Source organism: Opisthorchis viverrini (assembly GCF_000715545.1).
Source record: "Opisthorchis viverrini unplaced genomic scaffold opera_v5_77, whole genome shotgun sequence".
Classification (NCBI taxonomy): domain Eukaryota; kingdom Metazoa; phylum Platyhelminthes; class Trematoda; order Opisthorchiida; family Opisthorchiidae; genus Opisthorchis; species Opisthorchis viverrini.
In genome coordinates, this window is record NW_008751733.1 from 375,453 (window position 1) to 390,332 (window position 14,880).

Sequence of the window (14,880 nt, forward strand, 5' to 3'; positions counted from 1 at the left end):
CCATACATAAAGGACTGCTTCAAGCTATTATGCCTTTTGATATATCACAATGGGTGGAACAGGAAGCCAAGGACTCAAAGGAGTTGCACCACACAACAAATATCGTCCAGTTAAGTTACACTGGTCTGTCAGTGGGCGCCGTCGCCGCCATACGCATTCGGGTGATCAATGGTAGAAGTCAAGGACCCCGGTCTGCCCCATCCTATTTTCTCTCGAGGTATTCCTTAGAGAACTCACCCTCAGAGGAGCCTTCGGCGAGAAAACCCAACCCACAATCCCCTGAAACGAACGATAAAAGCGTGTCTCCAGCGCTATAACCGGATTACCAGACTACTGGTTGTTCCTCCAAGGGAGTCGGATAATCCCTCGATTGAAAACCCCAACGGATGGCATACGAGACACCCTTTGATTGAATTTGATCCTGAACTGAAACGAGTAGAGCTACCTGCTACCCTCTGGTGAGCATTCTAGATGAGAGGTGAGCTGGGTATTTTGGAGTGCTGACCCCAATCAGAAAGGAACATGAACTGGAAACACTGGATTACCAATCATTCTCCCACGAATCAACCTTGGTGGACTAAAGGTTTCGGGGAGAGTCCCACTTTCTTCGGTTATAAATATCCCAACGCCATTCAGCGTATCACCGATGAGTCTACGCGTATCCACAGACTGCCGTAGTGCACGCTACTGATCCAGAAAAAACATCCGAGTGGTACCTTAGCTCCTTGCACGGTGCTTAATTTGGCAACTTAATGTATGTAGGTATACCGGCAGATAGCCCTTGTCCACACACGTGAGTCGTCCAACGTTAACGTTAACCGTCACTTCGAAACTCATCCCAGAAACACGAGTGCGACCATCACTTTGGGTTCCCCGAATACTAAACTTGTTCACTTGTACAAACCACTGTTCTCTGGATAGCAAACTGCAGCAAAAGGTCAGGCTCGCGTTAGATTGGTAATAAGTACAAGGCCTCGATCGGCTCTATTGTATTTGTCCCTGGTGAACAGCAGGCTTTGTACTGTGTGAACAATGCGTTCAAGATCTCCGGAACATCAAAAGACGAAATTCTCTTTGCCGTTTGGGTGCAGGCACTGACTAACTACTCCTTCCATTTGGACGCAGGAGCCACAGATGAAAGCGGATAATTAAGACAACGTTGTCTGAGATAAGGCGAGATGACTCAGTGGTTAGAGCGCGAATTTACTGACCCAAAGGTCCCTGGTTCGAACCCGAACTCGACCTCCCGACTAGGGCAAACTTGCTTGGGCAACCTGGCAGTAGCCCAGTCCTCGTGCTTCCTTTGGGTGGCACGGCAGTTAGGCGCCGAAAGGGTGCTACAGCTGAACGAGCTAAGGCGTGAACAATCTGGTTCGCAGACAGGGATCTGATGATAAAAGCTCAGGTGGGCGACTTCCCGTGGGTGTGCGGTGTAGTGGCAACGGCAAATGACCATATGAACTTCATACGGACTTTCATCTGTTCTCTCTTCTAACAACCTCCATCAGCGTATGGGTCAACAGGCCATTTGGCACCCGCCAGCTCCTGGCCAGCCACAGAAACGAACCAACGACACGGCAGAGGTTGCACCCAAGATGTACTGCCGATCGCCAGACAATTCCGATCATGCCAGAGTATCTACGAAGCTGACAGCACTTTCAAGTGAAAAGAGGAAATACCGCTGTCATGAATATTCTTTGTGCTCACATTATCGTTTTGTATTAACCATGCTTTCGCCTTCATTTTCAGCTTATGTACGTCTATTCTTAGACAAGTAAAGCGCTATTCATTCTTGTTCTCGCGCTCAATCAGAATCGATATTCTATTCGTAACAACCGCATCAACTAAATTCCCGTTACCCAAATATTATACTCTCTGTTCACGCTTATCAGCTCCCCATTAACAGGGACCCCGGACCATCAGTTTTATATTCGCGGTGTGATTTACTTATCAGTTTATGGCACTCTTGCCCTCTTTTCAACCCCCTGAGAATCTTGAAGTCCGTCAGTGCGGTCCGGCTGGGAGCGACACCAATCACTTAAAAAAAACTTGAAATTGATGGAGAAGCCTCGTGGGTCCGATATGTCATAGAGAGTAAATTCGCGCCTGCATCAGGAGACTTTCAGAAACTCCTCAGGTTTTTCGGGAGTCCATTGCAGAGCCCATTAGCCCCTGATCAAACGAGACGGATAGCTCGCAACTAACCTAAGAGGGATGGAACGTCTATTATAACGCCCTCCCAAACATTCCAAGTGGACTCCTAACTAGCACACCACGGCTCATGAGTTTAGACCCACTCTGTCCTCCCGAGGCGGCAGTTGTTAATTTAGTGGTGCATTCACATTTTGTTGCCAAGTTATATTGTCCACCACTCAACCGCTACCGGTCACCACACGGTAGAGAGATCTCTGCAGGTTGATCGGTCCCACGGTATTTGACGCACACATCCTAATAAGCGTGGTCTGTGAGGTTAACCCACCGTAGGAGCTCCTTTTCCTTAAAACCACCTAGCGTACCTGAGTATGACTAATCCATTGTTCCCACCAGACCCGGCCAATCCCCCGAGGACACCAGTAGTTAGACATTGACAGCTTTCATATATCTGCGCGTAGAGGTCACGTTCCTCATCCATAGAGCAGCATGCGGTGCATAATCTACCCTCGACAAACTGAATCAAGGTCCAGTTTATCGGAAACTATACAGCTTTCAGGGTAATCAAATTATTTACGTTGACTGGCTGATCTGCAAGCATGAGATTTGGGTTCGATCCCACCCAGTCTTATGGACAACCCAAGAGGTGAAAAGGCATCTCTGCCAACCGGCTGATATTGAGGGCCAAAATGCGCCTCATCGCACATACTTTTTTATCCTCAAACTGGTGGTCATCAGGAAGATAACCCATTTTTAACGTTCAGAAGGGTCTATGTACATTAAAGGATGGCCTGGCAAAGACCAATCCGTGGGAGGAATTTCGTATTGCAATAGTTATATTTTATTGCATTGTGCCCTTTACAATGTGCGAATCAATTACTTTCGTTTACTCACCCACTGAATCAATTTTGCATGCAAAAACTGAATAAGGAAGATCAGTACCTACTTCCCCATCTGCTTGACTGATAAAAATGTGCGACGTGACTGATTTTAGATGAGCGATTCTTGCTGATTATTTGAAAAGTAGAAACTAGGATCCAGTGGTAGCTTCTTCGACATTTTAGCGCGCAGCAACAAGACGATGTGAACCGTAACTCACCAAGGATCAGTGTAGCAGAGGCATAATCCAACTCTTCTTCCGTCTGTGGCGTGGTCGAAAATACTTCCTCTAGTGTGCGGCACAGATTCCGAAAACAGTTCATTTCAAACAGGACCGAAAATTCCAACAAGTGTGAGTTGGTGGGATTGCCTTGATCCGCTATGTCCAAATTACCGGACCGGCAGGTGCAAATGGCGGAGGAAACGCAGAGCGAAACTCCACCGCAACCTGTTGAAAGCGTGTGACACGGAGAGCAGGCTGCAACGTAGCCTTCAGGTTACACGTCCCTAATTGGGTTATTTGCTATCAACCAATGAACGAAGTGTACCTTTCTTTCATTTGATCCACCTACGCACCGGAACAGAATGGAGCCAATAGCTAGACAAAATTGATGATTGGCGGCGGTCACGCGACTGTGGCGCGTCACTGTATCTGTTTGGCAAGGATATCTTCGTGTGCGTGAAAGACGAACAGCCGATGGTGGGCAAGGCGTGCAACACCATGGTTATTCTGAGATAAAAGGTGGCTTTCCGAAATTAGGAACAAGAAATAAGGCTCCGATTTTTAAATCTCGTTAATGCACGATACATACATATGGAAGGGCGCTGCTCCTGTACTGAAAATGGTGACAAATGGAATGGTCGCAAATACAATTTGAGCACTATTATTCTCACACAGTGGGGTGTGCCATTAATCGCACGTGGTTTTTCGTTCAGTTTCCTATTGTGATTTGCACCCGTCGATGAATTTTGCTTTACATTACATCAGAATATACAAATGTATTTTTGTTTTACTGTGAAACAAAAGAAAGTGGTACTAAACTATTGATTTGGCACAGTAGTCCGAGGAGTTTCTTTAATCGCTAGACAGATGGGACGGATTTACAGTAAACCACTGTGCCACGTGTCCTCTGCAGCATATACTCATCCACAATGACGTTTTCAGTCGATTTCCCAGAGACTTCGTTTCTTTTCTCGAAGTGAATTGCGAAACAAGCGAGCATTTCTACTAACGATTGCCCCTGCAGCCCTGTTTCTACCTCACCGTTTCTACCACAAGTTGAAGAAAAATCGTTTGAACCATGCTTGAACCATTTAAACTCAATCACAGGCACAGTTTTACTGCACAGTCTACACCTTCGCTGCTCTGGATTGATAATACCTCGACCGGATTCGTCAGGGGTAACTGTAGAGAAGTGTTACTGTACACTGATTTGAAAGAGTTGTAAAAAGAGATTCCCGGTCGTGAAAAAGCCACCCACTCCATGTTTCGTTCGGAACAAAGCAGAGCATACGGAAAGCAGCTTGATCCCATACACTATTCATATGGTTGCTGAAAATCCATTGACAGTCCACTGCTGGTTTCGCTCTTCTTGACGCTCATCAGTTGGGCGCAGTCCCCGAGATTCCGTCAACCTTGTGCTCTACTTGAAACCGAATTGCGAACTAAACTGATTTGCAAACAACTTTGGTCTTGCGGGCAACTCACATGGAACCCAGCTGAATCTCTCGTCTATGATCTATTCAATCAACCTTATGAGTAGTGTGTTACGTCTATATATGTATCGCGTTATATTGAATATCGTAGCAACTGAAACGTGACGCGGTCTGGTGCAGCAAATTCAGTTGTTTCAAAACATTATGAACGACAGATTAATCTGGGTTCCAGGTGAGTCTCCCGAATGGGCGTATTTCGCTAATCTCGACCCCATGTTTAGGTACCGAGTACCAGCAGGTTTATACACGCAATAATATGCGTCTACCAAAATCTAGGTACCCTAACATAACAAAGTATGCATGAACTCATTGATCAAAGAAACAAAGGGAACGGACGTCTTGCTTATGACACTGATTTGATTGTGGAAACTGCTTAGTAGTTCCAACAATGAGATTTGCTCAGCCATCACTTATTGCACAGGTACCTTCTTCACTAGGGTTCGTTCACGCACCTCGGGGTTTCAAACTACGGTTAGCCTGTCGCAAACAATTTTCTTCAGTAACACTCGGCCCTCATCCAGAAAACTGCAGTCAGCTTTACAAAAGTATCCCCTTCGAAGCCTACATTTTGGCAAGTCATTTGATTGCGAATCATCATGTCCAAACAGACTTTCGGTCTTGAAAATTTCAAGATGGTGGATTTCTTAACAGCTTCCCATCCTTTCAGTAGAGCTTGGTAAATAATATGTACTTCTTAACTGAGTACTGTTTCTCTTTTGACGCAAAACTTCGTCAAACAAAGCTTACCATTCTTTCTTCTCCTATCTTGATATGAAGATTTTTGCACGATTTATTTACATAGCTTGTATGTTATTTGTGTGGGAAAATAAGCGTTCAAGCCTTTGAAATTTTTCCTCAGGAATTTTTTGCGAGGGTTGTGACCAACAGAGTTTTTTCGTTGACGTTTTTTTGAAGAGGAGGACGACACCTACATTTTATCACCGAAAAACCCCCCAAGAAGATAGCTTACTGCCTTAACTGCAGCAAATTGTCGGGTTGAAAAGGATCCCAGATTTGGAAAGTTACACAATTTGGCAGAGAAATCGCGGTGTAACCGGCTGGTTAATTCACCAACAGCAATCGGTTATCTGTTCTGAATACAGCATGAGGAACAAAAAGGACGAACTGAAGCACCAGACATTTTTATTCTGTTTGCATAGCATATGTACTGAACAAAGTACACTAGTTGTACAGCAGTTAGGACACAATACGACAAATACCTTTGAAAAAATGGTAGATAAAATCATCCAGCGTATTTATAGCCTAATCGGCTAGACTTTTTCCGTCAGTTACGATAGTTACTTTCTTGTTTGTTTCTCGAAGTTGGTGGTACGGAGACGGCTCCCAACGATTCGCACAGTCCACTCACCAGATCCATTAAAAAATGCTGAGACAGTTGCATTTGAGAGGCCTATTTCGGTACTTCGTTCTGGCTACATTGTTCCGATGTAGAACTCTGCCACCACTGACTTCCGCTTAGTCTTTTGTCTTGAGAACTAATAGAATTTATGTCGGCAAATGGATGCTTCACTGGACTAACTGCACCTCGTTCACACCGATACAGTCACATTGGAAGGGGTAATCCTCAATCGGACGCTCATGGTACATTGGGATAAGATACTCAGGTTATGCTTAGATGTCGCCTGGATAGTCCATTGCTGTTCCAGTGCTACCGGTGTCAGCATCGTCTACTTAAACCGACAGCTATTTTCCCGACCTCACAACGATACCGCCAAAAAACCAGAGTCACGTAGTCGCTAACAACATTGCAACGGGTGACGGGAGCTAGAAATGCGTGTCTGAGCCCAAATCCTAAATCGCTTGACTGTTCTTCCAACATACTATCAATTTATGCCGGAAATGTTAAGTTTCCAACCAGACAGAATGTGCTTACGCGAACACCAAAACAAAGTCACTTTGTGTGCACCAACATTACACCATTTGTTGTAACACAGCTGTCGCGTGGTAGTTAGTCAGCGAATTTTAGTGAGATTTAGACACTACATATGTTCGGTGCCAGACAGAAAACACTTCAAACTTTAAAATCTAACGAAATTTAACTTCAGTGTTAAACTTTGACAAAGAATGAGCAAAAGTACCAACGAGTACCGGTATTTACACGATTTCACATCAACTGAAACTAACAATAACAATCATTTGACAAACGCTCGGTTCAATGAATAAAACATTTTTATTGCTATTTATAAACAACAAGTTATTTCACCTACTCAAATGAGTGCTGAAGAGGAGACTGTTCGAACGATTTGTGACAAATGGTTATGGATAACGTTTAGCGATTTGTTTGGTTTCACAGGAACGTTGGTCTATATCAATTGTACTACAGTATTTCAGGTCACCGCTCCCTTGGCTTTATGTGCATGAGATCATCCTGCCATTCAGTATGCAGCATGCAAACACTGAAGCCAAAGGCCACAAAAAGACATGTAATGATACGACATTCGCTGCAACTTATAAACTGGCGACTCACAGTGCCGAAAGTCATATACCCCAAGAGGTTTTCCCAGTAGAGGTCAGTTTCATGTGTAGATAACTGTTTCCAATAATGAGTTAATTAGTGAGCTATTCCTTCAGGAAAAGACCATTCTGTAAGGAAGGTTTCATTACCCCTCCCGATTAGTGGTCTATGTATAAGAATGAAGATGGACATCACTTTTCGAAGATTAGGATGCCGATCACTGATGCACTTAAAGCCAAGGGGGCGGTGGTCTGAAATGTTCTAGTAGTACAACTAATGTAGAAGAACCTTCCTGTATAAAAAACAAATCGCCAAACGTTATTCATAACCGCTTGTCACGAGTTGTTCAGAAAATATCCTATTCAAATGAACATCACCTTTCAAATAGTAGATTACCGGTCATTCAGAATTTTTTTAAATTTCTAACAGAATTTAGAATATGTCATGTTAAATTCACTCATCCCTTTCACAGTTGTGTAAAATGTTGGATGCGTGATGGACCTGGCTTGATCTTCTCCATGACTCGTGATGACGCTAACACCTTCCCAGTTGCAAGAGAATAAAACAACCAACAAGAATCGACGCGGAAGCCTTGATCAAATGTCACTCAAAATAACGGTGGTTTGTCAACGCTTGGTCAACTATTGTCGATAAAATTTTATAATAACTGGACATGGTGCACATCTAATGGTCTTACTTGGGCCGATCTTGGGAAAGCCGATTATAGTCACGTCTATCTAATAAAAGGTTACTGAACACAGAGACATCGTCGCAAACACTGAAAGCACACTGTCATACAGTTTTATCTTACTGGTAAGACGAGTTTCTGGGAGCGAAAGGGTCTTCCAACTTCCCAGGTTGTATGTACTTACTCGGAAGCTTCAGCCTTTGGATCCGTTGTACATAACATCTTGCATCGAAACCCAACAATGGATAGCTAGCTGGCCTGCACCTTACAACTGCAGTGGGCATTTTGATCAACGGAACAACCACGCTTAGTGACCGTAAATGCCTATAATGGTAAACAGAACTGTATCGTCCACCGGTCCACATACAGGTCCTGTTTCCTGTTGAGACAAGCTGATTTCTGTAGTCCATTTCGAAATAGGAGCATTTGTCTTGTTTGGAAATATCTTCCTCCTCTCTGTTATTCTCCATTCGACATAAACTAGATAGTTCGTTATTTCCTGAAATATCACATACAAGCTGCTCAGCACGTCCGCAATTTGAGTGGGTCTAGATCAGTTGGTTCATATGCCACGACTTCTCAGTCAGTGTCGCGGTCGCTTGAAAGAGGCTGAGCAATTTTCACTTATTACTTCTGAGTAGTTGCGGGATTTATGGAATAAATTCCACTCTATTCCATCGCTTCTCCTATGGTATGGGCTGGTAAGGGTTGTCTCGCCAGTAAAATAGGAGAGCTGAGGGTGGACATGTGGTAGGACCGTCGGAAACCAATGAACCACGAAATCACAAGCGGTCTGCTTCAGTTCGCAGACCACTTGTGATTTGGACGACACAGGCTTGCCGAGTACTCAACCCCGAAGCTGTGTTTCGTACTGCCCTATAGCTGGAACGAGCTTATAGCTCGGTCTTTTTAAAAGGCCTCCCGTTGATCCTTAGGTGCAATGAAAGTTCTACGAAGGTGAATACTCAGAACCAATTGCGGTCTATTCCTTCGTTGGGTTTCAATGCTGCATGGGCAAGATAGTTTGGTGTGCTGTCGCAGGAACTCCTCTCATGCTAAGCTACTGATAAATAGCACTTGAATGAATAGAGGGGTAATGGAAGGACGGTCACATTAGTCTGATGATTAACTTCGGTTGTACCATTGTCTCGCACTGAGTAGCACATAGTGAAATATTCTACTCCCAGATGCCACCCAAATCTGCACGGTGCCACGTATATGTACTACTAACACAATATACTACAATGAATCTTGACATGGTGCTGGTTAATGGTAGCACGAAATATCAGTTTGATTCATGTTCACCAAATAGACACGGTGTATTGTGGAGACGCGCAAAAGGCAAACAGGAGGATGATACCTGACACAAAATTTACCCACGTAATTTATATCCATTTTCGAAAACTTTCCCAGCCATAACCGGTGAACATATCAGTCGCACCTCTACCAGAGCCCATTAACACTGCATTTGAATTCAAGCCCTTGAGCAACGGATTTCCATGACAAGGAACCTAAAACAGTCGACTCACTCGGTCAAACCAAAGCACATAATGATGAAAAGCCGCATTAGGGGTGCGACAGTTATTCACTACTCCCCTTGTTGTAACTGGACATACTTTAACCACACAAATCCCGGTGTGACAACCGTATAAAAAGTGCTGTGGACCTGATACAACGGATCTCTTAATGTCTGTCATATCTAGCTGAAGCGAGCTTATCCACGAACTGAATGCGTTTTATTCGTCAGCACGCTTGCCTGAGCGTTGAAACGATGAAAAGTCGTTGGCCTATGTAGACTACACTAGACAGACGATGGAAAAATCCCAAAGCATTTACTGACAGTACCATATAGGCAATCTTATGAAATCAAAGTTACTGAGCCTAAATTTCATTCTGACGCCCAAGCGTTCGTGAGGGTAGTGAAGCCACCTCAGTCTACTACTCTACTCAGAAACTTTACTTTCAGTGAGAAAACAAGCATAAACTTAGTGTTGGCACCCTTCATGATGGACGCAAAATATACGGAAGAACCAAAAATTTGGTTTCAGATAGTGTGAGGAAGTTTCTTTAATTAATGAACCACAAGTGACGAAATGTGAAAGAGTGACCCTGTAGAACAAAGAAGCCCCCTAACAAGGAGACTCTATCCTTGCTTGAGGGGAGAGCGCTACACGCAAACGGGAACACTTTTGCAATAGAAACACTTAAAACCATTGAACTGATCTATCGCATTCGGTGTTCTTGCCCGGGAGATAAAATTGAGGGAAATGTTGGTAGCTTAGGTAGCGTAGATGGTCGTTGGCTAGCAGCACGTATATTAACACACACGCAACACTACTCTACGCACAACCACTAACCCACCGTTACACAGCACTACGCTCCCCAATAACTCACTGATGATGTGACCTCGATTGGTGATGAAATGTTTGCAATCAAAGCTGCCCATCTCAGCGAACAAGCTAACGACCATTGTCTAAACTGGTTTAAATTGATGACGCAAGTGTTCATGTCGGCCTGCTCAGTGTTTTAAACCAAAGTGTTCGGTATAGAATGTTTGCTAACTTTTCCTCATTCCTATCTGTGGATATAGGTGTGTTGCGCCACTCGTAGTGATAGTTCTTAGTTTACTTCTTTCCCTGAACTAGATGTATGGACCTGTGAATAAAGAATTTTGCGAACCGGACATGCATATCTCCAGAACACCGTAGTGCGCTTGGCTGAGTGGTTTACGCTACAATAGATTACACTGAGGGATTTACGTGTTTAAAACTCTGAAAGAAGACTTACCTCCATGGATGCAAATAGACATGTTGAGACAAATGATATGGCAATTGCTGAAGACGGCGGCGTCATAGGGGGAATAGATCTACGTTTGATGTTTTAGACTGTGAGCACAAGGGGAGATTATCAACGAGCTAGAAGGCAGATTCACGCTCATTAACCATATTTTTTCTTCTACAACTATTGAAATTAATGTGAAGTCGAAAGAGCGGTGTGTTAAGGTGGGAAATTTCTTAGCCAGGACTGAATTTATGGCTGAATGGCAGAGATGTTATGGCAAGATCTCAATTGGATGGGCTGGGTTCAACCAAATGAATGTCTGTACTAGATGGATTTTACTTCGTTGTTTATAAAATAAATGGCTGAGCCAAATTCAACTAGAACCGTCGACAAAGAAACCATAACTGTGCATTTCAGTAACATGATTTCTGTCAATGATGAAGGGAAATCCGGAAATGTCAACAAAAGCCGGTCTATACTCATAATAAGCTATCTCGTTTGTATACACTGTCTTGTCTCCGATATTTAGGCTGGCTCATTAGCCATAACGATAGAAAATTTTCGTTCAAATACCAGCAGCGGTTTCTAATATGAAACGCAAGTACTTCCATGATATTTGTACTGTCTTATATTATAGTGAAAACTATTTGGAGACCTCTTGATCATTTTGCCATCAAACACTACCCCACACTGTGAACTATTCCTTCCCTTTATGTGTGGGGTGCTGTGCTCTGGATCAGGGGTTCAGTATTCACATAACTTGAAGTAGCTCGCCCGCTGTAACGATACCCTCTCAAATGAAAGAGGAAACTGCAACAAGTTTATGAGGAAATCCTTCGCGGCTTTCGCACTTCAGCTAGAAAGGATTGCATTGAGCTAGAAACACTTATCATCGTCACACGAGAGTCAACATGTGCGCATTATCTCACTATTCTAGGTGACAGCCTACAGAAGCGTCAAAGCTGATGTGGCACACTTTTACTAGTATTACGGCTCTTGTGGGTGCATAGTTTTGGTTGGTTTCCAAAAGAGACTCAACTAAACCTCTCGTCTATGATTTTCTTGAACTGAATGTGCTGCACAAATGTCGCCTCATGTTTCAGTTGACACCAGTTCGAAATATCGCAGTATATTTGCAGTCCAGTTTGGGTTTAAGCAGCACATAAGGTTGGCGGAAACTTGGGTACTGCGCCTATCCGATAAGCCTCAAGAAGGGCGAAAGCGGTCGTAGGCTGTCGAAGACTTTTCAGCAACTTTGTGAGTAGTTTACTCTGTGAAAAAGGGTGCAGCATTTTATTCGAAAACCCTTAAGGGCTATACACCAGCTTGTGTTTTAAATATAACTGTAGACTTCCTTCACTAAGAGCATCGTTCTGGTCAGTGAAAAGCGGTTATTCAAGAAGAATGGACACAGTAGGTTAGTTCCTACAAAACCTTGCTCACCACCTGTGTGCTGCGCCATTCGTCCCTTATTCCACATAGACTGAGTTAGAAGAGAAACTGGAAAGTCTGGGGTAAAACACTACCTTGTGTCATGATACGAAATGCGTTACAGTATACCTCCAAAAAGGAACTGTGTCAGAGGGACCATTGGTCTGAAGAATGCAAGGCCAGATGCAGTGTCTCTTCATCTGAGGAGCCACAAGTCCTCAAAACACGCTCCTTAGGATATCAGTGTACAATAAAATAGCGAATGTGATGGTTGGTTTGTGTGTATGGATACGAGGAGCCTTTTTTGGTAGACGAGAAAAGGTCTCTTGATTACAATGAAAACCCAGTCCTCAGCGTATGATATTGGGATGTTAATAGGTAAACTTGGGCCATTTGCCTGTTCCATAATGAGGAGACAGGATATGAGGTTGTCTCTACTCGTCAGCAGAAGCGAGTTTCCAAATGGTCGTTCTAACGGAATAGTTGAAGAACACAAGTGTGCATACCGATTTGAGAATAGGTTACATTCATACAAATTACGGTCCCGAAGCATTAGTATTAAACAACGATTTTGTACCGTCGGTGATGATGATGACACAAACTGGCGTTACTTTTAGACCAAACTGGCCCATATTCATGGCATCTGCAAGAGTGCACATTTAAAACAGAAGAACATAATGCTGAGTCAAGCGGAATTCGAGGTTATGGAAGTTCTGTAAAAAATGCGGAGATGCTTGTACAAACCAGCTTCGCCATCCTTTCCACTTAGCGACTGCATATGGCAAAACTTCAGCTATTCAACCAATACAAGCAATCCGTGTTTCATTTTGGTCATACATGTTCACATCTACTGCTACAAGCAAAGGGATCAGTGGAAGGCATCTTGAATGATATTCTGATAGTGTGCCGATGACAACTAGAATCAGTGTGCTAATGATGAAAAATTTACCTGTGCTCTCCTTGCTCATCTTCTTGTGCAGTTTCGCTCCATCATGTCCATGCAACCCTACCCCATTCTGATGTTACCCTCTTGAGAAAAACAGCTATGTTAGTTAGGTGTTTGTTCAAATGTTTTATAGACACGCTAATGTTCAGTCTCTAACTTCGAATAGAGAATGACATATTACACATACTTAACACACTACGCATAAGTTTGCTAAAAAAAAATTCACCCACAGCCTACGGTCGGTTTCGCCCTTCTTGGAGCTCGTCAGAAAGGCACTGTACCCGAGTTTCAATCAATCTTATGTTCTACTTTGAACCTAAATTGCACCAACTTTGCAGGTGCATTTATTTGCATACCAATTTTGTTTTCACGGAAACGTCACCCCAATCCCAGATGAATATCTAGTTTATGATGAGCAAAGCAAGACGATCAGCACTTCCATGTTTATGGAAGCAGCAATTTTGTCTTAGAAAACAAACAGGATAGAAAACGTCATATCTAGATCCGCACAGTCCCGCCTTCCAGTGGTTCACCGTGACTGTTGACATAGTCAAAAATCCTCTAAATGCATCTACTTTTCGAAGCGCCATTAACTGACAGGCTTATAGCTTACTTCCTGCGTCATCAAGCTAGACCAGCCGCACCACCCAGTAAGTCAGTCTCGAGTCCTCCACATCGATCAAGCTGTAACAAGAAAAAATTCGGTTGTCGGATTATAGTACAAATGGTTCATCCAAAGGACTAGAAGCAGCCGATATCGTGCCAGCTGAAACGTGAGGCGGCCTGGTGCAGCCCATTCAGTTGAAGAACATCCCAGACCAAAGATTCAGCTACCTTCCCTGTGAGCGTCCCGTGAAAACCAAATAGTTATGCAAATGAATGTATTTGTCGAAAGGGGGGGGGGTGATATTTTGGAGGCAAGTTTATCCACCGAAAAATGTCAGCCATGGAAACTGGTTGACTGCTGTGGAGGGGCATGCCTCAGAAAAAATTGTTGTGAGAAAATGAAACTGAATGAAGCAATAGTAAACGAATTACTGTTATTAGCAAAATACGCTCATTTCCAACCGGTTGGTCTTTGGTTCAGTCGGGTGGTTTGGATACTGAGGTTATCACTGCTGCTCTATGAGTGTCCATGGGATGATGAATCCTGACAAAGATGGTATACCTTTGCACTGCTTCTAATATTTCAACACAGTGAGAAAATGAAACTGAATGAAGCAATAGTAAACGAATTACTGTTATTAGCAAAATACGCTCATTTCCAACCGGTTGGTCTTTGGTTCAGTCGGGTGGTTTGGATACTGAGGTTATCACTGCTGCTCTATGAGTGTCCATGGGATGATGAATCCTGACAAAGATGGTATACCTTTGCACTGCTTCTAATATTTTCAACACAGACTGACTTTGTTAAAAAAAATAACTAAATTGGAGGAACTCTCAATGAAGGTGGCTAATTTTAGATACACGGAATCTGCTTGGTTACATTAACAGTACCCACTACCAAATGCAAACACCATTTGACTCGGCAGAACCATTCGCTTCTAGGGAATGATTGCTCCTCAGTGACCCACTCGATTTGTTGTTCGATAAGGATAAACGGGAGTCTCACTTATCTCACTGAGCATGGACGCACCTCAACCACTTTCTTAGGACCAGCCTGACACCTCTGGATGACTTTTTCATTGACATTTTTGACTTTTCTGTTTTCTCCCCAGCAGTCCTCCTTTTGAGAAGGTACTTTCGGGAGTTTACATAAATCTAATATAAGAGTCCGCGCAACTTATGTAGCCTTACAGAAACCACCGTGAG

General features: G+C 43.4%; 2 protein-coding genes across 2 annotated transcripts in view; one reads left to right on the plus strand and one right to left on the minus strand.

Annotated features, from left to right (window-relative positions):
* Positions 1-3,526, minus strand: part of T265_13540 (hypothetical protein) — a gene marked incomplete at both ends in the record, with an annotated part of 15,431 nt that extends 11,905 nt beyond the window's left edge. The window contains one exon of the mRNA XM_009169377.1: positions 3,251-3,526. Coding sequence (XP_009167641.1) covers positions 3,251-3,524 — 274 coding nt within the window. The remainder of the gene's footprint in view (positions 1-3,250) is intronic.
* The window catches only part of T265_04573 (hypothetical protein), a gene marked incomplete at both ends in the record, with an annotated part of 86,832 nt that overhangs the window by 6,130 nt on the left and 65,822 nt on the right, over positions 1-14,880 (plus strand). The window lies entirely within an intron of this gene.